The following is a 24,979-nucleotide window of genomic DNA, read 5'->3' as shown; positions in this document are numbered from 1 at the left end:
AGCATTCTTTTGCATTGCCTTTCTTTGGAATTGGAATGAAAACTGACCTTTTCCAGTCTTGTGGCCACTGCTGAGTTTTCCAAATTTGCTGGCATATTGAGTGCAGCACTTTCACAAAATCATCTTTCAGGATTTGAAACAGCTCAACTGGAATTCCATCACCTCCACTAGCTTTGTTCATGGTGATGCTTTCTGAGGCCCGCTTGACTTCACTTTCCAAGATGTCTGGCTCTAGATTAGTGATCACATCATCATGATTATCTGGGTCGTGAAGATCTTTTTTGTACAGTTCTTCCGTGTATTCTTGCCACCTCTTCTTAATATCTTCTGCTTCTGTTAGGTCCAGACCATTTCTGTCCTTTATTGAGCCCATCTTTGCATGAAATGTTCCCTTGGTATCTCTAATTTTCTTGAAGAGATCTCTAGTCTTTCCCATTTTGTTCTTTTCCTCTATTTCTTTGCACTGATCACTGAAGAAGGCTTTTTATCTCTTCTTGCTATTCTTTGGAACTCTGCATCCAGATGCTTATATCTTTCCTTTTCTCCTTTGCTTTTCGCCTCTCTTCTTTTCACAGCTATTTGTAAGGCCTCCCCAGACAGTCATTTTGCTTTTTTGCATTTCTTTTCCATGGGGATGGTCTTGATCCCTGTCTGCTGTACAATGTCACAAACTTCATTCCATAGTTCATCAGGCACTCTATCTATCAGATCTAGGCCCTTAAATCTATTTCTCACTTCCACTGTATAATCATAAGGGATTTGATTTAGGTCATACCTGAATGGTCTAGCGGTTTTCCCTACTTTCTTCAATTTAAGTCTGAATTTGGTAATAAGGAAACAATTCCAGAAAAACATCTATTTTTGCTTTATTGACTATGCCAAAGCCTTTGACTGTGTGGATCACAATAAACTGTGGAAAATTCTGACAGAGATGGGAATACCAGACCACCTAACCTGCCTCTTGAGAAATCCGTATGCAGGTCAGGAAGCAACAGTTAGAACTGGACATGGAACAACAGACTGGTTCCAAATAGGAAAAGGAGTACGTCAAGGCTGTATATCGTCACCCTGCTTATTTAACTTATATACAGAGTACATCATGAGAAATGCTGGACTGGAAGAAACATAAGCTGGAATCAAGATTTCCGGGAGAAATATCAATCACCTCAGATATGCAGATGACACCACCCTTATGGCAGAAAGTGAAGAGGAGCTAAAAAGCCTCTTGATGAAAGTGAAAGAGGAGAGTGAAAAAGTTGGCTTAAAGCTCAACATTCAGAAAATGAAGATCATGGCATCCGGTCCCATCACTTCATGGGAAATAGATGGGGAAACAGTGGAAACAGTGTCGGACTTTATTTTTGGGGGCTCCAGAATCACTGCAGATGGTGACTGCAGCCATGAAATTAAGAGACGCTTACTCCTTGGAAGAAAAGTTATGACCAACCTAGATAGTATATTCAAAAGCAGAGACATTACTTTGCCGACTAAGGTCCGTCTAGTCAAGGCTTTGGTTTTTCCTGTGGTCTTGTATGGATGTGAGAGTTGGACTGTGAAGAAGGCTGAGCGCCGAAGAATTGATGCTTTTGAACTGTGGTGTTGGAGAAGACTCTTGAGAGTCCCTTGGACTGCAAGGAGATCCAACCAGTCCATTCTGAAGGAGATCAGTCCTAGGATTTCTTTGGAAGGAATGATGCTAAAGCTGAAACTCCAGTACTTTGGCCACCTCATGTGAAGAGTTGACTCATTGGAAAAGACTCTGATGCTGGGAGGGATTGGGGGCAGGAGGAGAAGGGGATGACAGAGGATGAGATGGCTGGATGGCATCACGGACTCGATGGACATGAGTCTGAGTGAACTCCAGGAGCTGGTGATGGACAGGGAGGCCTGGCGTGCTGCGATTCATGGGGTCACAAAGAGTTGGACACGACTGAGCGACTGAACTGAACTGAACTGAACACCTAAAGCAACTAGAAAAAGAAGAAGTGAAGCACTCCAGGGTTAGGAGAAGGAAAGAAATCATAAAAATTAGAGCAGAAATAAATGCAAAAGAAACAAAGGAGACCATAGCCAACATCAACAAAACCAAAAGCTGGTTCTTTGAGAAGATAAATAAAATAGACAAACCATTAGCCAGGCTCATCAAGAAACAAAGGGAGAAGAATCAAATCAACAAAATTAGAAATGAATGGAGAAATCAGACAACACAGAAATACAAAGGATCGTAAAGACTACTAGCAGCAACTATATGCCAATACAATGGATAGCTTGGAAGAAGTGGACAAATTCTTAGAAAAGTGTGACTTTCCAAAACTGAACCAGGAAGAAATAGAAAACCTTAACAGACCCATCACAAGCACAGAAATCGAAACCATAATCAGAAATCTTCCAACAGGATCAGATGGCTTCACAGCTGAATTCTACCAAAAATTTAAAGAAGAGCTAACACCTATCCTATTCAAACTCTTTCAGAAAATTGCAGAGGAAGGTAAACTTCCAAACTCATTCTATGAGGCCACCATCACCCTAACACCAAAACCAGACAAAGATGCCACAAAAAAAGAAAACTACAGGTTAACATCACTGATGAACATAGATGCAAAAATCCTTAACAAAATTTTAGTAAACAGAACCCAACAGCGTATTAAAAAGATCATACATCATGACCAAGTGGGTTTTATTGCAGGGATGCAAGGATTCTTCAATATCACAAATCAATCAATGTGATACACCACATTAACAAATTGAAGGATAAAAACTATATGATTATCTCAATAGATGCAGAGAAAGGCTTTGGCAAAATTCAACATCCATTTATGATAAAAACCCTGCAGAACACAGGCATAGAAGGAACATACCTATAATAAAAGGAACATACATATAATATAGGAACATACATATAATAAAAGCTATATATGACAAACCCACAGCAAATATTATCCTCAATGGTGAAAAACTGAAAGCATTTCCCCTAAAGTCAGGAATGAGACAAGGATGCCCACTCTCACCATCACTATTCAACATGGTTTTGGAAATTTTAGCCACAGCAATGAGAGAAGAAAAAGAAATGAAAGGAATCCAGATTGGAAAATAAGAAGTAAAACTCTTACTGTTTGCAGATGACATGATCCTCTATATAGAAAACCCTAAAGACTCCACCAGAAAATTACTAGAGCTAATCAATGAATATAGTAAAGTTGCAGGATATAAAATTAACACACAGAAATCCCTTGCATTCCTATACACTAACAATGGAAAACAGAAAGAGAAATTAAGGAAACAATTCCATTCATCATTGCAATGAAAAAAATGAAATACTTAGGAATAAATCTACCTAAAGAAACAAAACACCTATATATAGAAGATTATAAAACACTGATGAAAGAAATCAAAGATGACACAAATAGATGGAGAAATATACCATGTTCATGGATTGGAAGAATCAATATAGTGAAAATGAATATATTATTCAAAGCAATCTATAGATTCAATGCAATCCCTATCAAGCTACCAATGGTATTTTTCAAATTAGAGCAAATAATTTCACAATTTGTATGAAAATACAAAAAACCTCGAATAGCCAAAGCAATCTTGAGAAAGAAGAATGGAACTGGAGGAATCAACCAGCCTGACTTCAGGCTCTACTACAAAGCTACAGTCATCAAGACAATATGGTACTGGCACAAAGACAGAAACATAGATCAATGGAACAAAACAGAAAGCCCAGAGATAAATCCACGCACCTATGGACACCTTATCTTTGACAAAGGAGGCAAGGATATACAATGGAGAAAAGACAATCTCTTTAACAAGTGGTGCTGGGAAAACTGGTCAACCACTTGTAAAAGAATGAAACTAGAACACTTTCTAACACCATACACAAAAATAAACTCAAAATGGATTAAAGATCTAAATGTAAGATCAGAAACTATAAAACTCCTAGAGGAAAACATAGACAAAACACTCTCTGACGTAAATCATGGCAGGATCCTCTATGACCCCCCTCCCCAGAATATTGGAAATAAGAGCAAAAATAAACAAATGGGACCTAACTAAACTTAAAAGCTTTTGCATAACAAAGGAAACTATAAACAAGGTGAAAAGACAGCCTTCAGAATGGGAGAAAACAATAGCAAATGAAGCAGCTGACAAAGAATTAATCTCAAAAATACATAAGCAACTCCTGCAGCTCAATTCCAGAAAAATAAGCGACCCAATTAAAAAATGGGCCAAAGAACTAAACAGACATTTCTCCAAAGAAGACATACAGATGGCTAACAAAACATGAAAAGATGCTCAACATCACTCATTATCAGAGAAATGCAAATCAAAACCACAGTGAGGTACTATTTCATGCTGGTCAGAATGGCTGCTATCAAAAAGTCTACAAACAATTAATGCTGGAGAGGGTGTGGAGAAAAAGGAACCCTTTTACACTGTTGGTGGGAATGCAAACTAGTATAGCCACTATGGAGAACAGTGTGGAGATTCCTTAAAAAACTGGAAGTTGAACTGCCATACGACCCAGCAATCCTACTGCTGGGAATATGCACCGAGGAAACCAGAATTGAAAGAGACACGTGTACCCCAATATTCATTGCAGCACTGTTTACAATAGCCGGGACATGGAAGCAACCTAGATGTCCATCAGCAGATGAATGGATAAGAAAGTTGTGGTACATATACACAAAGCAATATTACTCAGCTATTAAAAAGAATGCATTTGAATCAGTTCTAATGAGGTGGATGAAACTGGAGCCTATTATACAGAATGAAGTAAGTCAGAAAGAAAAACACGAATACAGTATATTAACACATATATATGGAATTTAGAAAGATGGTAACAATGACCCTATATGTGAGACAGCAAAAGAGACACAGATGTAAGGAACAGAGTTTTGGACTCTGTGGGAGAAGGCGAGGGTGGGATGATTTGAAAGAATAGCATTGAAACATGTATATTACTATATGTGAAATAGATTGCTGGTCCAGGTTTGATGGAAACAGGGCACTCAGGGCTGGTGCACTGGGATGACCCTGAGGGATGGGATCGGGAGAGAGGTGGGAGAGAGGTTCAGGATGGGGAACACATGTATACCCATGGCTGATTCATGTGAATGTATGGCAAAAACCACCACAATATTGTAATTAGCCTCCAATTAAAATAAAAAAAAATGTGTACTTTGGGCCAATAAAGCATTAAAAAAAAAGGGAGTCAGGGATCGGTGTGGCAGGGACATGGTGCCCAAAGATGGGATAAGGGATCAACTAGAACTTCAGGATGGAGTTTGGGGTGACTTTACTTTTTTCTGTTGTATTTTCTTTTTTAAAATATATACATATATATTACCTTTAAAACTTGTGAATCACTGTATTATATACCTGTACATAAACTTGTATAATGTTATATGGAAACTATGCTTAAAATAAACACAAAAATACATACGTGCATGTTACAGATACGGCCATAAAGCTATTGTCTTAAAAAATAAATGCCGGAGTTGTTAAAAGAAACGTTGATATTCTCCAAGCAATAAAGTCTGGCCAGCAATTTCGAAAGTGAGATGTTGTTTAACCCCTGAAATTCCAAAGAGAGAAAAATATTCCCAAGTGGTGCTTCTGTCTTCTTTTTTTCAATGCCTTTTTTTAAAAATGAAATATAGTTGATTTACAATATTGTGTCAGTTTTAGGTGTTCAGCAAAGTGATCGTTTTATATATATATATGTGTATATATATATATGCCAGATTCTTTTCCATTATAGGGGATACAGCTCCCTGATATAGTAGGACCTTATTGTTTATCTGTTTCATGCGCAGTTAGGAGTACTTGCTAATCTCACACTCCTAGTTTACCCTACCTCCCTTTCCCCTTTGGCCACCATAAACAAGCTTGTTTTCTATTTGTTTCTGTTTTCTTATAAGGTTACTGCTAAAACAAAGAGACAGGGAACCATGACTTCTGCTGATGGCACTTACAAAAATATAAAGTGGGTCGTAATCTGGAGCTTGGGCCATGGCCTCGGGGAGTTTTATGCTCAGGACGGAGGTCTCACCAGGCAGCTGGGGCGAGGAATCCTGCTTGGGCAGGGTGATGACCGTGGTGGCTTCGTCCTGGGCCAGGACCAAGGGCAGCATGTTAGTCTCGAGGCCTGGGCAGCGAGGAAAATGTGGGGGCGGTTCCTCTCCCCAAGGTGGGATGTGTTACCTCAGCTCCTTGCCTCAGGGCCCGAGCAAGCTTTTGAGGTCTGTAGCTGGCTGAAGACCCCTGCACAGAGACCGGCTGGTACCTCTTGATCTTGTATAGCTGAGGAACCTGGGGGAAGGAAGACAGGAGCTCATGGCCCTTGAGAGGCATTTCCCAGCCCCGGGACCCTGGTCGGTTTGGCCCAGCCCTGTCAACACAGTCCTGGCCCTGTTCTGGGTCCCAACACACAGAAGGGTTCATAGTTACCTATAGATACACTGAACACTGGTTTGTCAATTTAAAACTTGCATATTTTACAAGGACCTATGGTACAGCACACGGAATGATACTCAATATTTTGTTAAACACATCTAAGAGAAAATGGGCTTCCTTGCTGGCTCCGTCAGTAAAGAATCTGCCTGCAATGCAACACCTGGATCAGGAAGATCCCCTGGAGAAGGAAACAGCAACCCATGCCAGTATTCTTGCCTGGGAATTCCCATGGACGGAGGTGCCTGGTGAGCTATAGTCCATGGGATCACAAGAGTCAGACATGACTTATCAACTAAACCACCACTACCATAAGGGAAGAGTCTCAAAAATAATATAAGTATATATATGTGTGTAACTGAATAACTGTGCTGTACACCTGAAACTAACAAGATATTGTAAATCAATTATACTTAACTTAAAAAATGAGACAAATAAATATGCATATTTTCAAAAACAAAAGTGGTCATACAACTCAACGAAAACTAACTGACTTTTGTTTACTTACACCTTTTCTTCAAATTTCTAACATATGCATTTCAAGTAGCTTCAGGTATGCACGTGGTGGTGGTTGTTGAGTTGCTAAATCGTGTCTGACTCTTTGCGACCCCATGGACTGCAGCACACCAGGCTTCCCTCTCCTTCACTAGCTAATTCATGGCCATTTAGTCGATAATTCTATTTAACCATCTCATCCTCTGTCACCGTCTTCTCCTCCTGCCTCAATCTTTCCCAGCATTAGGGTCTTTTCCAATGAGTCAGGTCTTCCCATCAGGTGGCCAAAGTATTGGAGCTTCAGCTCCAGCATCAGTCCTTCCAATGAACATTCAGAGTTGATTTCCTGTTCAGGATTGACTGGTTTGACCTCCTTGCTGTCCAAGGGACTCTCCAGAGTCTTCTCCAGCACCACAGTTCAAAGGCATCAATTTTTTGGCACTCAGTCTTCTTTATGGTCCAACTCTCACATCCATACATGGCTACTGGAAAAATAACAGCTTTGACTATATGCACCTTTGTCAGCAAAATGATGTCTCTGATTTTTAACACACTATCTAGGTTTGTCACAGCTTTTCTTCTGAGGTGCAAGAATCTTTTAATTTCATGGCTGCAGTTACTGCCTGCAGTGATTTTAGAGGCCAAGAAAATAAAGTTCATCACTGTCTCCATTTTCCCCCCATCTATTTGCCATCAAGTGATGGGACCAGATGCCATGATCTTCATTTTTTGAATACTGAGTTTTAAGCCAGCTTTTTCCACTCTCCTTTTTCACCTTCATCAAGAGGCTCTTTAGTTCCTCTTCACTGTCATTAGAGTGGTATCATCTGCATTTCTAAGGTTGTTGATGTTTCTCCCGCCTATCTTGATTCCAGCTTATAACTCATCCAGCCTGGCATTTCTCATGATGTGCTCAGAAAATAGGTTAAACAAACAGGGTGACAGCAGACAGCCCTGTCATATTCCTTTTTCAATCAGTTGCTCCATACAGGATTCTAACCGTTGCTTCTTGACCCACATGCAATTTCTCAGGAGACAGGTAAGATTGTCTGGTAACTGTTGCTTCTTGACCCACATACAATTTCTCAGGAGACAGGTAAGCTCTTTAAGAGCTTTCCATGGTTTGTTATGATCCACACAGTCAAAGACTTCAGTGTGGTCGATGAAATGGAGGTAGATGTTTTTCTGGAATTTCCTTGCTTTCTCTAGGATCCAGTGAATGTTGACAATTTGATCTCTGGCTCCTCTGCCTTTTCTAAACCCAGCCGGTAACATCTGGAAGTTCTCAGTTCACGTACTGCTGAAGCCGAGCCTGAAGGATTTTGAGCATAACCTTACTAGCATGCAAAATGAGCACAATTGTACAGTAGTTTGAGCATTCTTTGGCATTGCCCTTTCTGGGATTGGAATGAAAACTGACCTTTTCCAGCCCTGTGGGCACTGCTGAGTTTTCCAAATTTGCTGGCATATTGAGTGCAGCACTTCAACAGCATCGTTTTTAAGGATTTGAAATAGCTCAGCTGGAATTCCGTCACCTCAATTAGCTTTGTTTGTAGTAATGCTTCCTAAGGCCCATTTGACTTCACACTCCAGGATGTCTGGCTCTAGGTGAGTGACCATATCCTTGTGATTATCCAGGTCATTAAGATGTTTTTTGTACAGTTCTTCTGTGTATTCTTGCCACCTCTTCCTAATATCTTCTGTTTCTGTTAATTCCTTGCCATTTCTGTCCTTTATTGTGCCCATCTTTGCATGAACTCTTTCCTTGATATCTCCAATTTTCCTGAAGAGATCTCTAGTCTTTCCCATGCTATAGTTTTCCTGTTTCTTTGCATTGTTCACTTAGGAAGGCTTTCTTATCTCTCCTTACTATTCTCTGGAACTCTGCATTCAGCTGGGTATATCTTTTCTTTTCTCCCTTGTTTTTTCACTCCTCTTCTTTTCTCAGCTATTTGTAAAGCCTCCTCAGACAATCACTTTGCCTTCTTGCATTTCTATTTCTATGGGATGGCTTTGGTCACTGCCTCCTGTACAATGTTATCAACCTCTGTCCATAGTTCTTTAGGCATTCTGTCTACCACATCTAATCATTTGAATCTATTCATTACTTCCACTGTATAATCACAAGGGATTTGACTTAAGTTATACTAGTGTAACTAGTGGCCTAGTGGTTTCCCCTGCTTTCTTCAATTTAAGCCTGTGAATTCTGCAATAAAGAGTTTATGATCTGAGCCACAGTCAGCTCCAGGTCTTTTTTTCTGCTGATTGTATGAAGCTGCTCCATCTTCTATTGAAAAGAATATAATCATTCTGAATTCAGTATTGACCATCTTGTGATGTCCATGTGTAGAGTCATCTCTTGTGCTATTGGAAAAGGGTGCTTGCAATGACCAATGTGTTCTCTTGACAAAACTCTGTTACCTTTGCTCTGCTTCATTTTGTACTCCAAGGCCAAACTTGCCTGTTACTCCAGGTATCTCTTGATTTCCTACTTTGGCATTCCTACCCTCTAGGATGAAAGGGACATCTGTTTTTGGTGCTAGTTCTAGAAGGTTCTTGTAGGTCTTCACAGAACCATTCAACTTCAGCTTCTTTGGCATCAGTGGTTGGGGCACAGACTTGGATTACTGTGATATTGAATGGTTTGCCTTGGAAATGAACTGAGATCATTCTGTCATTTTCAAGATTGCACCCAAGTACCATATTTTGGACTCTTTTGTTGACTCTGAGGGTTACTCCATTTCTTCTAAGGGATTCTCACCCACAGTAGTAGATATAATTGTCATCTGAATTAAATTCACCCATTCCTGTCCATTTTAGTTCACTGATTTCTAAGATGTCAATGTTCACTCTTGCCACCTCCTGCTTGACCACGTCCAATTTACCTTGATTCATGGACCTAACATTCCAGGTTCCTAGGCAGTATTGTTCTTTACAGCTTTGGACTTTACTTTCACCACCAGACACATCCACAACTGAGCATTGTTTCTGCTTTGGCCCAGTCACTTTGTCCTTTCTGTAGCTACTAGTGATTGCCCTCCACTCTTCCCCAGTAGCATACTGGACATCTTCCAACCTGGGGGACTGATTTTCTGGTGTCATATCGTTTTGCCTTTTCATACCGTTCATGGGGTTCTTGCAGCAAGAATACTGGTGCAGTTTGCCATTTCTTCCTCCAGTGGACCACATTTTGTCAGAACTCTCCACTATGACCCATCTGTCTTGGGTGGCCCAGCATGGCATGGCTCAGAGCTTCACTGAGTTCAGGTTTGCATACTATATGGTATATCCACAGAATAAAGATCCTGGTTTCCACAAACCACATCAGGAAAAGAGAATCTGTTACACCTCACACATCACATTAGATAACAGCAGGGAAATAAACAGTGTTTGTTATTCGTTATAATCTGTAATAGAACAAAACTAATGAATTAGAGCAATTCAGAGTCAAGAACACTTTGCTTAGGACATAAGAAACCCAGTTAACGAAACCATATGACAGGTCTCACCTGCAGATTGAAGAAGGAATGGGGCTGCTTGACTTGAATTTCTGAAGATTTAATTGGGACAGGTCCAAGGCCACCAGGAGCCTAAAATGTGAAAATTCAAAAAGGTGACACATGATCAACATTGAGCAAAGGCAGCTATACTTCTGTTTCTCTACATTTTGAACATTAAGTGAACAGCTCTTCCCTCTAAATAACTCTTCCTGCAACCAAGGCTGATATCTGACTACAGTTGATACTTGATATGCAGGGAATGGAGGCAGTGTGGCCACTGACCACCCCCAAATCCTTGTCTCTCAGGGTGTGTCTTTTATTTTCCCCTGTTGTGGAGGCTGCACCTGTTGCCCAGAATCCCCTTCAGACCTGAGGAGTGAGTCCTGAGTCCTATTGACAGAAACAACCCTCAGGGGTCAGCCCTCAGGGGCAGCTGTGGCTGAAGGGTGCTATCTCACTCGAGGCCGTGTGCTCACTGGGACAGCTGCCTCCAAAGACAGGCTGAAGCAAAGATACAAAGGTGGTCCTTGCCCTGTGCCAGGCCCAGAGCCCCTTGTGACGTCAGCGAGGACTTCATCAAAGTACTGTAGCCTTCTTTCTCCTCTGCCCATTCCATTCCCTTCCCTTCCAAGGATGCTAATCCCCGAAGCATCACCTAATACATGTCCTGCAGGTGGATGTGCAGCATCACCCACAGAACCCAGAGCAGTGTCCAGCCTGTGCCAGGCACTCAATAAATACTATATCTCACCTAATCTAAGACACCGTCATTAAACTGGTATGATGCAGTGTAAATATGACACCAATAATTATAGGCATTTTCCAATTTCAGAGATGCTGTATTTAAAATACTGTTCTTAGAATAGATGAAATACCGTATGTATGGAATGAATTACAAAAATCTTTATGAACAGGGATGCCAAGCATTCTGTTTTTCATCAACCCTGAGCATCAGAGAAGTTGCTGTAGAACTAACTCAGGTACCAAATGAAGTAAAAAGCTTTGCATTATTAAAAAAATAAAATAGGTTCCACAGCACAGTGATAATCTCTTTTCATCCCTAACACTCTCCACCCATTAATTATTGACTGTCAGATAATTCTTATTGTTTGAAAATCACAGATTTATCATTTTCTAGAAACTAAATAGGGCTTCACAGGTGGTGCTAGTGATAAAGAATCCACCTGCCAATGCAGGAGACATAAGAGATGAAGGTTCGATCCCTGGGTCAGGAAGATCCCCTGGAGAAGGGAATGGCAACCCACTCCAGTATTCTTGCCTGGAGAATCCCATGGACTGAGAAGCCTGGTGGGCTGCAGTCCATGGGGTTGCAAAGAGTCAGACACAACTGAAGTGACTTAGCATGCATGTGTGCAGGAACCGAATATTCTGAGCTTTTAAGTCATTGAATTATCTAATTCAGAAAACACATGGAATTTCTAAGTCAGTCCTGTACCTCTTGACTAGGTTGACCTGCAATGCTTAACCCACTTTACAGGATGTGCATGGCAACTTTATTCTTTGAAACTAAAAAATCGTTTTGCTTGTGCCTTTTCAACATTGATTTAAACACACTTTTTATTGCTAAACCTGTGAACTTGGGAAACTCAGGCTGCATTTTATTACAGGCTCTGTGCCCTTGTGTCTCAGTTTCCTTCTCAGCTGCAAGAGAATAAACCTACCTATTAAATTTGAAGATTAATTAAATTGATAGAACTTGAGAAAGTCCTGCCTGCCTCGTGGTTTAGCCACCACCTGAATTACAATGCATCATTTGATAAACTGTCAAACTTCTTGCCAAGAGGGAAGGAGGGATGGACTTGTGAGTCTGAGGTTGGACTGTTAGATGCTGGGGCCACCCACCCCCAACCTCTGCAATTTTCACACAGCAGGGGGCATGGCTGAGCTGGGCCTGCCGCCCAGGTCCAGGCTAGGTCCTCCTGGTCCTCTGTTTGCTATTCAGCCCTCAGACCCCATTTCCCAGCAGTCCGGGGGGCTCAGTGGTCTCCTGGGCAGATTGGGGCCAGCAAGCTCTGCACAGGTGTCTCAGGGCTAGGTAGGCAGCAGCAGGTGCTTCCTGGTTTCCCATTCATCACAATCACCTGGGCACAGGTCTCCCTTAGGAGCCTCCTGGGAGGAGGCAGAGGGACAGAGACCAGGTGGGGCTCTTCTCGGCACTGGCCTGTCGCCCCCCTGACTGCAACCAGCCCCACCTGCAGCCTCCATGCACCCACCAGTTCATTGGAGTCCTGAGGAGGGCTGTAGGACGGAAAGGCAAAGGGCAGTACTTCCTGGGGAGACACAGAGAAGCGGCTGGCGTCCTTACTGACTCGCCCCAGCTGGTATTTGAAGCTCTTGTCTGCGGGTGAAAAACAGAACGGCACTTCTGGAGAGTCTCAAGGCACTTTTGTGAAACCACCATCTCTTTAGCTGTGTATTTGCTACATACCAGTTACTGGGGCCTGGCCATAGGCCATTTAAAAAACAACATGTAAGACGCTTACCCCTTGTAAGGGAAAGTTATGACCAACCTAGATAGTATATTGAAAAGCAGAGACATTACTTTGCCAATAAAGGTCCGTCTAGTCAAGGCTATGGTTTTTCCAGTGGTCATGTATGGATGTGAGAGTTGGACTGTGAAGAAGGCTGAGCGCTGAAGAATTGATGCTTTTGAGCTGTGGTGTTGGAGAAGACTCTTGAGAGTCGCTTGGACTGCAAGGAGATCCAACCAGTCCATTCTAAAGGAGATCAGCCCTAGGTGTTCATTGGAAGGACTGATGCTGAAGCTGAAACTCCAATACTTTGGCTACCTGATGCGAAGAGTTGACTCATTGGAAAAGACCCTGATGCTGGGAGGGATTGGGGGGAGGAGGAGAAGGGGACTACAGAGGCTGAGATGGCTGGATGGCATCACTGACTCGATGGACATGAGTTTGGGTAGGCTCTGGGAGTTGGTGATGGACAGGGGGACCTGCCGTGCTATGACTCACGGTGTTGCAAAGAGTCGGACACAACTGAGCGACTGAACTGAACTAAACTGAACGTGCATACATATGTATGTGTGTAGTCTTGTTCTTAGTTTCTCATTTGTTCTTTACCTCAACTCCCCCAATTTTTAAAAAAATTTTATTTTTAATTCCAAAACACCATAATTCTTTTTTTTAATACTACTGTTGATATGTATTTAATGGGTTATTTTGCATTCTGAGGCTATTTTACATAGAACTTTTTCTTAATATGTATATTATATTGAAGTATAATTGACTTACATTTCAGGTGCACAGCAAGGTGATCCAGTTATACATATGCACATATATTATCTTTGAGATTATTTTCCATTATAGGTTATTACAAGATATTGACTAGTTCCCTGTGCTATATAATAAACCTTTGCTGCTTGTTGCATATATATTTTTTAAAAATTAGAAATCTAGCATTCTATTCACACTAAGTCAAATAACTGGAATCAAAATGCCATAAATTTTTAAGTTAGGCAAAAATTCATAAGATTTCTAAAATATATATTATACTATTATATATATGTATATAAAAGCTTTTCTACTATCTTGATAAAGGCTGAGAAAGAACATCGAAAAAAAAAAGAAGCGACAGAGAAATTGGAACACATAAACTAAATGAAATGGGAGTGCTGAATATGAAACAGAAAAAGTGAAACAAACTAGATAAAAGATCATCATATAGGCGAGTTGTTTTTAAACATGGCTGCTCATTAGAAACGTATCTGGAGCTTTGGAGAACAAAAGCAATACCTAGGCATTTGTATTTTTCAAAAAATTCCAAGACAATTTAAAAAAGTGATTACTGGTTTTTCTATTAAATGGTAGCTGGTAGCTTTGGTGATATACAACTCTATTTTTCTGTTGACTAATCATAATACAATGGCATTAGGTGAGTAATAGTTACATAATCATAATGGTAATAGATGTTTATCAGTTTTCACAATCAATAGCCAGACCAAAAATAAAAGATAAACAATTGCAAGCCATAATGGGAACATGATTAACCTAACAATATAAAATAATTACATAAAGTATGGGGGGTCAAGCAGGTCATGTGGTAAATAGAAGTGCATACATGCACATGTTTTGATATGCCCAGCCAGTCTATGTCTTTTGGTTGGTGAATTTAATCTATTTACATTGAAGGTAATTATGGATACATATGATCCTATTGTTGTTGTTGTTGAGTCTCTCAGTTGTGTTCAACTTCTTGCAACCCCATGGACTGTAGCATGCCAGGCTCCCTGTCCTTCACCATCTCCCAGAGTTTGCTCAAACTCATGTGCACTGAGTTTAGACATGCCAAACTTGGAGATGCCATCCAGCCATCTCATCCTCTGTTGTTCCTATATCCTCCTGCTTTCCATCTTTCCCAGCATCAGGGTCTTTTCCAATGAGTTAGCTCTTCACATCATGTGGCCCAAGTACTGGAGCTTCAGCTTCAGCATCAGTCCTTCTAATCAATATTCAGAGTTGATTTCCTTCAGGATTGACTGGTTTGGTCTCCTTGTTGTCCAAGGGACTCTTCAGAGTCTTCTCCAGCACCACAGTTTGAAGGCATGAGTTCTTCAGTGCTCAGTCGTCTTTATGGTCCAACTCTCACATCTGTATATGACTAATGGAAAAAACCACAGCTTTGACTATACGGGCCATTGTAGGCAAAGCAATGTCTCTGCTTTTTAATATGCTGTATAGGTTTGTCATTGCTTTTCTTCCAAGGAGAAAGTGTCTTTTAATTTCATGGCTGCAATCACCATTTGCAGTGATTTTGGAGCCCAAGAAAATAAAATCCACCACTGTTTCTAGTTGTTTCCCCATCTATTTGCCATGAAGTGAGGGGACTGGATGCCATGATCTTCGTTTTTTGAACGTTGAGTTTTAAGCCAGTTTTTTACCTTCATCAAGAGGCCCTTTAATTCCTCTTCGCTTTCTGGCATAAGGGTGGTGTCATCTGCATATCTGAGGTTACTGATATTTCTCAATAGATCATGATCCTATTACCATTTTCTTAATTGTTTTGGGTTTATTTTCTGTAGGTCTTTTCCTTCTCTTGTGTTTCATGCCTAGAGAAGTTCCTTTAGCTTTTGTTGTAAAGCTGGTTTGGTGGTGCTGAGTTCTCGTAACTTTTGCTTGTCTGGAAAGTTTTTGACTTCTCCATCAAGTCTGAAGGAAAGTCTTGCTGGGTAGAGTATTCTTGGTTGTAGATTCTGCCCTTTTATCACTTTAAGTATATCATGCCATTCCCTTCTGGCTCATAGCATCTCTGTTGAGAAATCAGCTGATAACCTGATGGGGGTTCCCTTATATGTATGTTATTTGTCCTTTTTCCCTTGTTGCTTTTAGTCTTTTGTCTTTGTCTTTAATTTTTGTCAGTTTGATTACTATGTATCTTTTTCCTCCTTGTGTTCATCCTGCCTGGAACTCTGTGCTTCCTGGACTTGGTTGACTATTTCCTAAGTTAGGGAACTTTTTATTTATCATCTCTTCAAATATTTTCTTGGGTCCTTTCTTTCTCTCTTCTCCCCTGTAATGTGAATGTTTGTGCATTTAATGTTTCCCCAGAGGTCTCTTAGACTGTCTTTGTTTATTTTCATTCTTTTTTTCTATATTCTGCTCTGTCAGTGATTTCCACCATTCTGTCTTCCAGGTCACTTATCTGTTCTTCTGTCTCAGTTATTCTGCCATTGTTCATCTCTTGCAGTCCATGGGGTCGCTAAGAGTCGGATACGACTGAGCGACTTCACTTTCACTTCTCACTTCCATGCATTGGAGAAGGAAATGGCACCCCACTCCAGTGTTCTTGCCTGGAGAATCCCAGGGACAGGGGAGCCTTGTGGGCTGCTGTCTATGGGGTCGCACAGAGTTGGACATGACTGAAGCAGCAGCAGCAGCAGCAGCAGCAGCAGCAGCAGCAGCAGCAGTGCTCGTCTCTGTTTACTTGTTCTTTAGTTCTTGTAGGTTTTTGGTAAAGATTTCTTGCATCTTCTCCATTCTGTTTCCAAAATCGCGGATCATCTTTACTATCATTATTCTGAATTCTTTTTCTGAAAGGTTGCTATCTCCATTTAGTTGTTTTTCTGGAGTTCTATTTTGTCCCTTCATCTGGGACATAACTCTCTGCTTTTTCATCCTGATTACTTTCTGTAATGTGATTTTTGTTCTAGCTGCTATGGGATTGTGGTTCTTCTTGATTCTTCTATCTGTCCTTTGATGAAGGAGGCTAAGAGGCTTCTGTAAGCTTCTTGATGGGAAGGAGAGGGCAGGAAAAGCCAGGTGTTGCTCTGGTGGGCAGGCCCTTGCTCAGTAAAACTTAAAAACTTTAATCCAACTAACAGTCCCTCCCTGCTAGTTGTTTGGCATGAGGCAACCTAGCCCTGGGGTCTAGAGGCTGTTTTTTTGAAAGTGAAAATGAAAGGTACTCAGTCCGTATACAGTCTATACAGTCTATACTCAATCTATAGAGTCCATGGAATTCTCCAGGCCAGAATACTGGAGTGGGTAGCCATTTCCTTCTCCAGAGGATCTTCCCAACCCAGGGATTGAACCCAGGTCTCCTGCATTGCAGGTGGATTCTTTACCAGCTGAGTTATGTGGTAGGGTTAGTAGTGAACTCCAAGAGGGTTTATGCCACGGGGGGCCTTCCCAGACTGCTGCTGCCAGTGCTCCCATCCCTGTGGTGAGCCGCTGCCTACCCACAGACTCCACAGGAGATCCTCCAACACTAACAAGTAGTTTTGGTTCAGTCTCCTGTGGGGTCACTGCTCCTCTCCTCTGGGTCTTGGTGTGTGCAAAATTTTGTTTGTGCTCTCCAAGACTGGAGTCTGTTTCCTGAAGTCTTGTGGAAGTCCTATAATAAAATCCCACTGGGCTTCAGGGTCAGATTCCCTGGGGATTCCCAGTCCCTTTGTAGGATCCCCAGGCTGGAAGCTTGACATGGGGTTCAGAAACTTCATAAGAGAGAGAGCGAGAGCCTCTTTGGTATTATTTTTCTCCAGTCTGTGGGTTGCCCACCCAGTGGGTATGGAATTTGATTTTAATATGTTTGTGCCCCTCCTACCATCTCGCTGCAGCTTCTTCTTTGTCTCTGGACACAAGTTATCTTTTTTAGGTGGGTTCCAATGTTCTCCTCTCAATGGTTGTTCAACAGCTAGTTGTGATTTTGGTGTTCTCGCAAAAGGAGATGAGCGCACGTTATTCTACTCTGCCATCTTGAATCAGAAGTTCCCCTAAAACTGTAATTCTTAATGAAAGCATCTCTGATGAATATTCTTTGTCCTTATCAGCAAAGAAAAAGATTAAATTAAAGAAACATATAAAGTCATTTTACAGGTGTTCACATTTAACTCACAGGTAAATTTTATGATGTTTTTTAAAGAGTTTATTAGAAATGTCAGTGTCAGAGATAATACAGGAGGAAAAAAGAATAATTAAAATGTAATAAAATGTGCTATGTTCATAGCAGCACCATTTACAACAGTTAAGATATGGATGCAACCTAAATGTCCATTGACACATGAATGGATAAAGAAAATATGGCATATATATATATATATATATATATATATATAATGGAATATTACTCAGCCACAAAAAGAATGAAATAATGCCACTTGCAGCAACATGGATATACTTGGAGATTATCACTAAGTCAGTCAGAAAGAGAAAGACAAATACCATATATATACTTATATGTTGAATCTAAAATATGACACATGAACTTATCAACAAAACAGAAAGAGGAAAGACGTGTGGTTGTCAAGGTGCAGGGGACCTTGCAGGTGTGGGGAGAGATGAAATGGGAGTTTGGAGTTAGCAGAAGCAAACAATTGTGTGCAGAATGGATAAACAACAAGGTCCTATTATATAGCACAGGGAACTATATTCACTATCCTGTGATAAACCACTGGAAAACAATTTTCTAAAAAATGTATATTTATGTATAACAGAATCACTTTGCTGTATAGCAGAATTAACACAGCATTTTAAATCAATTATACTTCAATAATTTTAAAAAAATCCAGTATATGTGATTTATGAAAGCTAACTTCATCACAGAGAAGCCCCCTGCTTAGCGTGTATGCTGATGAAACACAGCCGTTGGCAGCTGCTCTACCTTGTGCCATGGACTGTCTTTCCTGAGAGAACGTTTTCATGACGATGTCTTTCTGTATGTTACGGACGGCATTCAGCATAGTAAGCAAGCGGTGATGAATCAGGACCTGGAATTAGAAAGAATAATGATTTCACATTATTAATCAGTGCTCATTTTGGCATTCAATTCAGCTCACTTTTCACAACCGCAACCAGGAGCTGAGCCCACCTGGGAATTCCCAGGAGGTTACACGCTGCCTTAGACAAGGCTGCAGGTGCCAAGGTTCGGGCAGTGCAGACCCGCCTGGATACAAAGAGAGACCAGGCTGTTACCGGGCCTTGACCCGCCCAGTTTACGAGCTTCAGTTTTCTCAAATTTCCAGAGTGGAAAGAGTGACAAGTTCCAGGGTGAACCTGAGTAGTGACGCTGCTGTTGTGTTATTATCAGAATTGAAGGACAAACTGAGTGGAGGATTCTGTAGAAGCCTGGCAGTGGGTTGGGGCAATGCTGGCTGTACGTTCCCAGGCTTTGCATCCAGAGCAGATGCTGCTGGAGCTGTGCTCCCTGCACATGAAGTCGGGGGCCTGCTCATGTCACAGATCATGCTCCTTTCCATCTGGGGACAGACTTTGTCATTTATGGAATATTATGACACAGTTACTCTGTGGACATTCCTGCTCAAGGAACTGCAGACATAGTGTGGAGAAATGGATGCCTTGCCTACACAGAGCTGATGTTCTGTGCGTGTGTCTGTATGTGTAACAGGACGACAATAGACAAGATAAATACCATAAATAAAATTAAAAAGAGTGACCACAGGAGGGCATGACTGAGGGGCCGGGGTGGGGTGTCTGGCCTCTTGTGAGGGATGTAAGGATGGCCTCTCCAAGGTTAAATTTGATCTAAGACTTGAACAATGAGGAGACAGTGGTCCTGGAAAGAAAGCTCTAAGCAGGGGAAGTAGCAGATGCAAAGATCCTGACTTGGAAACAAAGGAGACAAGCTTAAAGGACAGAGAGAAACCCAGGATGGCCTTGTCATTGTGATAGAAGGTATGCATTTTATTCCAGTTGCAGTGGGGGCTTTTGGACGGTTTCCCTGGGGAAAGGCCCAGTCTTGTCCAGGCTTAGGGAGGCCTGGACTGAGGTGGTCCAGGTGAGAGATGATGGGGTGTGGCTGAGCCGAGGAGATGGCAGAGCCATGAGGCTGGGGACAGGTTTGCATATCTAAGTGACAATACCTGCTGGGAAGTGTGCAGAAAAGACAGAAATGCCACTCAAAGCCAGACACACAACTGCTGAGCCAGGAGGGCTGGTCCAGAGCAAGTGGCTCAGGGTGGTGGAGGGAGTCCTGCTAGCAGGTAGTGTCTTGTGGCCACATCTGTCCTCTATGGGCACAGAGCCACCTAGACAAAGCCCTAGCAGGGACACCGGTTCCAGGGCCTGGGAGGTCGGGGGGCAGGTCACTGATGCAATAAGCTCTGCTCTATCCACCAGGACTAGTTTCAGCCCAGGCTGCAAGCGCTACCTGAAAGATACCCACAGTGTAAACCATGGGAGTCTCTTCTATGTGTTGACTCACTTAACTTTCCTGACAGCCCTGAGACAGCTCTCACTGGTGACAGATGAGGAGACAGAGGACAGAGGTCATGGAACTTTTCCAACACTGAAAAGCTCATGAGAAGTAGCACCAAGATGGGAATGGAAACTGGTGCAGCCACTGTGGAGAACAGTATGGAAATCCTCAAAAAACTATAAATGGAGGTATCATATGATCCAGCAATCCCACTCCTGGGCAGATATCTGGAGAAAACTCCAGTTTGAAAAGACACATGCATCCCTCTGTTCACAGCAGCACTATTTACGAGAGCTGAACAGAAGCAACCTAAAAGGCCTTAGAAAGATTAATGGGTAAAGAAGATGTGGTACATATATACAGTGGAAAACTACTCAGCTAGAAAAAAGAGTAAAACAATGTCATTTGCAGCAATACAGGTGGACTTGGAGATTATCATACTAAGTGATAAGTAAGTCAGACACAGAAAGACAAATATCATATGATGCCACTTATATGTAGAATCTGAAATATGACACAAGTGAACTTATCTATGAAACAGAAACAGACTCAGAGAACAGACTGGTGGTTGCCAAGGGGGAGGGAGTTGGGGGAGGGGTGATTGGGAGTTTGGGATTAGCAGATGCAAACTATTATATACAGAATGGAGAAACAACAAGGTCCTACTGTATAGTACAGGGAACTATATTCAATAGTCTGTGAAAAACCATATGGAAAAGAATATGAGCAAGAATACACATGTATGTGTAACTGAATCAGTTTCCTATACAGCAGAAATCAACATGACATTGTAAATCAATTGGACCTGGACTCCCCAGTGGTGCAGTAGATAAGAATCTACCTGTCAGTGCAGGAGACATGGGTTCGATCCCTGGTTCAGAAAGATTCCACATGCCACGGAGCACCTAAGCCCGTGCACCACAACTACGGAGCCCGTGTTAGAGAGCCCACGAGCCACAACTGCTGGGCCCCTGTGCTGCAACTACTGAAGCCCGAATACCCGAGAGCCCTTACACTGCAACTACTGAATCCCAGATCTAGAGCCTGTGCTCTACAACAAAAGCAGCCAGCACAATGAGAAGCTCGTGTACTCCAAAAGAGAGTAGCCCCTGCTCACCGCAACTAGAGAAAACCCTTACAAAGCAACAAAGACCCAGCCCAGCCAAAAATAAATTTCAAAAATTAATAATAAATAAATAAGTAAGTAAAGTTTGCAAAAAAAAAAATTAAAAAAGCTATGCTGGAGTAAAGGTGGCGCTAGTGGTAAAGAAACCGCCTGTCAATGCAGGAGATGTAAGAGAGGTGGGTTCAATCCCCGGGTCGGGAAGATCCCGTGGAGGAGGGCATGGCAACCCACTCCAGTATTCTTGCCTGGAGAATCCCATGGACAGAGGAGCTTGGCGGGCTACAGTCCATAGGGTTGAAAAGAATCGGACAAGACTGAAGCAACTAGGCATGCATGCAGAAAAAGAAGTAGCACCAGCAATGGAGGGCAAGTAGCCCAGGCCAGAGCCCAAGTCTTAATCACTGCTTCCCTCCTGGAGGGGGATTCTGCTCCCCAGGCAGCCACACCCCAGAGACCGACAGGCAGCATAAGATGCAAGAGGGTCCCCCAAGACGGCTAAGTGTTGAGGCTTACAGGACAGTTTGTTGGAGGAGGGGTAGGCTGAGCTGCCTGAGACCAGCTGTGAACAGAGGGAGGTGAGATGGACTGGCATTCTGAGTCAACAGTGAGGAGGAGCAGGTAACGAGCTGATGTTTAGGAAGCAGATGAGGTCTAGGACCACACAGAGGATGGGGCAGCTGAGGAGGGGAGTAGGTAGCCAGACCAGGGGTCACTCACACCCTTTACTGACCTTAGAGGCTAACAGATCTTCATTTGTTCCCGATCACAGGAAATGTGCTGGGTGGAGACCAGAGTAAGGGTGAAGAAGCCAGGTGGTGAGAGGACACACCTTGAAAGCAGAGCTGCAGCCTGGATGTCTGAGCCCATAGCCCACCAGAACACCCGATGGTGCTCTCTAGGAATAACTAACCAGCATCCTGTGGTTCTAGAGTTTCCATATGGCCCAGTAATGCAACTCCTAGATGGACACACCGTAGGAACTGAAGATATGTCCACAAACTTGTACATAAATGTTTGTGACATCCTTATTCCTATCACAATAGCCAAAAACAGGTACAGCTGAAATGTTTCAACCAATAACTAGAAAAACAGAGTGTGGTATTTCCATATGACTGAACACAATTCATCCTGAAAAAGGAATGAGGTACTGAAACCTGCTGTACCACGGATGAATCTTGAAGAGATGTTAAGTGAGAGAAGCTAGTTATAAAAGGCTGTGTACTGTATGATTTTACACATATGAAATGTCTAGAATATGAAAATCCACATAGACAAAAAGTGGACAGTGACTGGAGGGCTAGAGTGACTACTGAGGGGAACAGGGTTTCTTTAGCCAGTGATAAAAATGTCCTAAAATCGGACCTAAATCAAATCCCTTACGATTAACAGTAGAAGTGACAAATAGATTCAAGGGATTAGATCTGATAGACAGAGTGCCTGAAGAACTATAGACAGAGGTTTGTGACATTGTATAGGAAGCAGTGATCAAGACCATCCCCAAGAAAAAGAAATGCAAAAAGGCAAAATGGTTGTCTGAGGAGGCCTTACAAATAGCTATGAAAAGAAGAGAAGAGAAAGGCAAAGGAGAAAAGGAAAGATATACACCTTTGAATGCAGAGTTCCAAAGAATAGCAAGAAGAGATAATAAAGCCTTCCTCAGTGATCAACACAAAGAAATAGAGGAAAATAATAGGATGGAAAAGACTAGAGATCTCAAGAAAATTAGAGATACCAAGGGAACTTTTCATGCAAAGTTGGGCACAAAAAAAGGAAAGAAATGGTATGGACCTAACAGAAGCAGAAGATAATAAGAAGAGGTGGCAAGAATACATGGAAGAACTATACAAAAAAGATCTTCATGACCCAGATAATCACGATGGTGTGATCACTCACCTAGAGCCAGACATCCTGGAATGTGAAGTCAAGTGGGCCTTAAAAAGCATCACGGTGAACAAAGCTGGTGGAGGTGATGGAATTCCAATTCAGCTATTTCAAATCCTGAAAGATGATGCTATGAAAGTACTTCACTCAATCTGCCAGCAAATTTGGAAAACTCAGCAGTGGCCACAGGACTGGAAAAGATCCGTTTTCATTCCAATCCCAAAGAAAGGTCATGTCAAAAGAATTTTCAAACTACTGCACAATTGCACTCATCTCACATGCTAGCAAAGTAATGCTCAAAATTCTCCAAGCCAGGCTTCAATAGTATAAGAACCGTGAAATTCCAGATGTTCAAGCTGGTTATAGAAAAGGCAGAGGAATCAGAGATCAAATTGCCAACATCTGTTGGATCATCCAAAAAGCAAGAGAGTTCCAGAAAAACATTTCCTTCTGCTTTATTGACTATGCCAAAGCCTTTGACTGTGTGGATCACAACAAACTGCGGAAAATTCTTAAAGAGATGGGAACACCAGACCATCTTACCTGCCTTCTGAGAAATCTGTATGCAGGTTAAGAAGCAGCAGTTAGAACTGGACATGGAACAATGGACTAGTTTCAAATCAGGAAAGGAGTACATCAAGGCTGTATATTGTCACCCAGGTTATTTAACTTATATGCAAAGTACATCATGAGAAATGCTGGACAGGATGAATCACAAGTTGCAATCAAGATTGCCAGGAGAAATATCAATAGCTTCAGATATGCAGATGATACCACCTTTATGGCAGAAAGCAAAGAAGAACTAAAGAGCCTCTTGATGAAAGTGAAAGAGGAGAGTGAAAAAGTTGGCTTAAAACTTGACATTCAGAAAACGAAGATCATGGCATCCAGCCCATCCCTTAATGGCAAATAGATGGGGAAACCATGGAAACAGTGACAGACTTTACTTTTTGGGGCTCCAAAATCACTGCAGATGGTGACTGCAGCCATGAAATTAAAAGACACTTGCTCTTTGGAAGAAAAGTTATGACCAACCTAGACAGCATATTAAAAAGCTTAGACATTAATTTGCCAACAAAGGTCAATCTAGTCAAAGCTATGGTTTTTCCAGTAGTCACATATGGCTGTGAGAGTTGGACTATAAAGAAAGCTGAAGGCCAAAGAACTGATGCTTTTGAACTGTGGTGTTGGAGAAGACTCTTGAGAGTCCCTTGGACTGCAAGGAGATCCAACCAGTTCATTCTAAAGGAGATCAGTCCTGATTATTCATTGAAAGGACTGATGCTGAAGCTAAAACTCCAATACTTTGGCCACCTGATGTGAAGAACTGACTAAGAAAACACCCTGATGCTGGGAAAGACTGAAGGCAGGAGGAGAAGGGGATGGCAGAGGATGAGATGGTTGGATGGCATCACCAACTCAATGGACATGAGTTTGAGTAAACTCCGGGAGTTGGTGATGGACAGTAAGGCCTGCTGTCCTGCAGTCCATGGGGTCGCAGAGTCGGACACAACTGAGTGACTGAACTGAACTGAACTGAAAATTGGATAGTGGTGAAGGCTGCACCACTCTGTGTGCTAAGTCACTTCAGCTGTGTTCAACTCTTTATGATCCTATGGACTAGATCCCACCAGGCTCTTCTGTCCATTGGATTTCCCAGGCAAGAATACTGGCGTGGGTTGCCATTTCCTTCTCCAAGGGATCTTCCTGACCCAGGGATCGAACCTACATCTTCTGTGGCTCCTGCATTGCAGGCAGATTCTTTACCACTGAACGACTAGGGAAGGTCTCTGTACCAAGCTGCACTATACAAACTCTAGAGAATTGTATACTG

The 24,979-nt window shown here is 42.0% G+C and overlaps 1 protein-coding gene across 1 annotated transcript in view; it reads right to left on the bottom strand.

Annotated features, from left to right (window-relative positions):
- Window positions 1-24,979, bottom strand: part of CFAP221 (cilia and flagella associated protein 221) — a 121,544-nt gene that overhangs the window by 27,739 nt on the left and 68,826 nt on the right. The window contains exons 14-18 of the mRNA XM_052636042.1: window positions 18,585-18,690; window positions 12,686-12,810; window positions 10,461-10,541; window positions 6,208-6,315; window positions 5,979-6,113 (exon numbers count right to left, since the gene is read on the bottom strand). Of these exons, the coding sequence (XP_052492002.1) occupies window positions 5,979-6,113; window positions 6,208-6,315; window positions 10,461-10,541; window positions 12,686-12,810; window positions 18,585-18,690 (555 nt within the window). The remainder of the gene's footprint in view (window positions 1-5,978; window positions 6,114-6,207; window positions 6,316-10,460; window positions 10,542-12,685; window positions 12,811-18,584; window positions 18,691-24,979) is intronic.

The sequence above is a fragment of the Budorcas taxicolor genome, chromosome 2 (assembly GCF_023091745.1).
Source record: "Budorcas taxicolor isolate Tak-1 chromosome 2, Takin1.1, whole genome shotgun sequence".
Classification (NCBI taxonomy): domain Eukaryota; kingdom Metazoa; phylum Chordata; class Mammalia; order Artiodactyla; family Bovidae; genus Budorcas; species Budorcas taxicolor.
The sequence above is the reverse complement of the archived record's forward strand: the minus strand, read 5'-3'. Positions and strand labels throughout refer to the sequence as shown.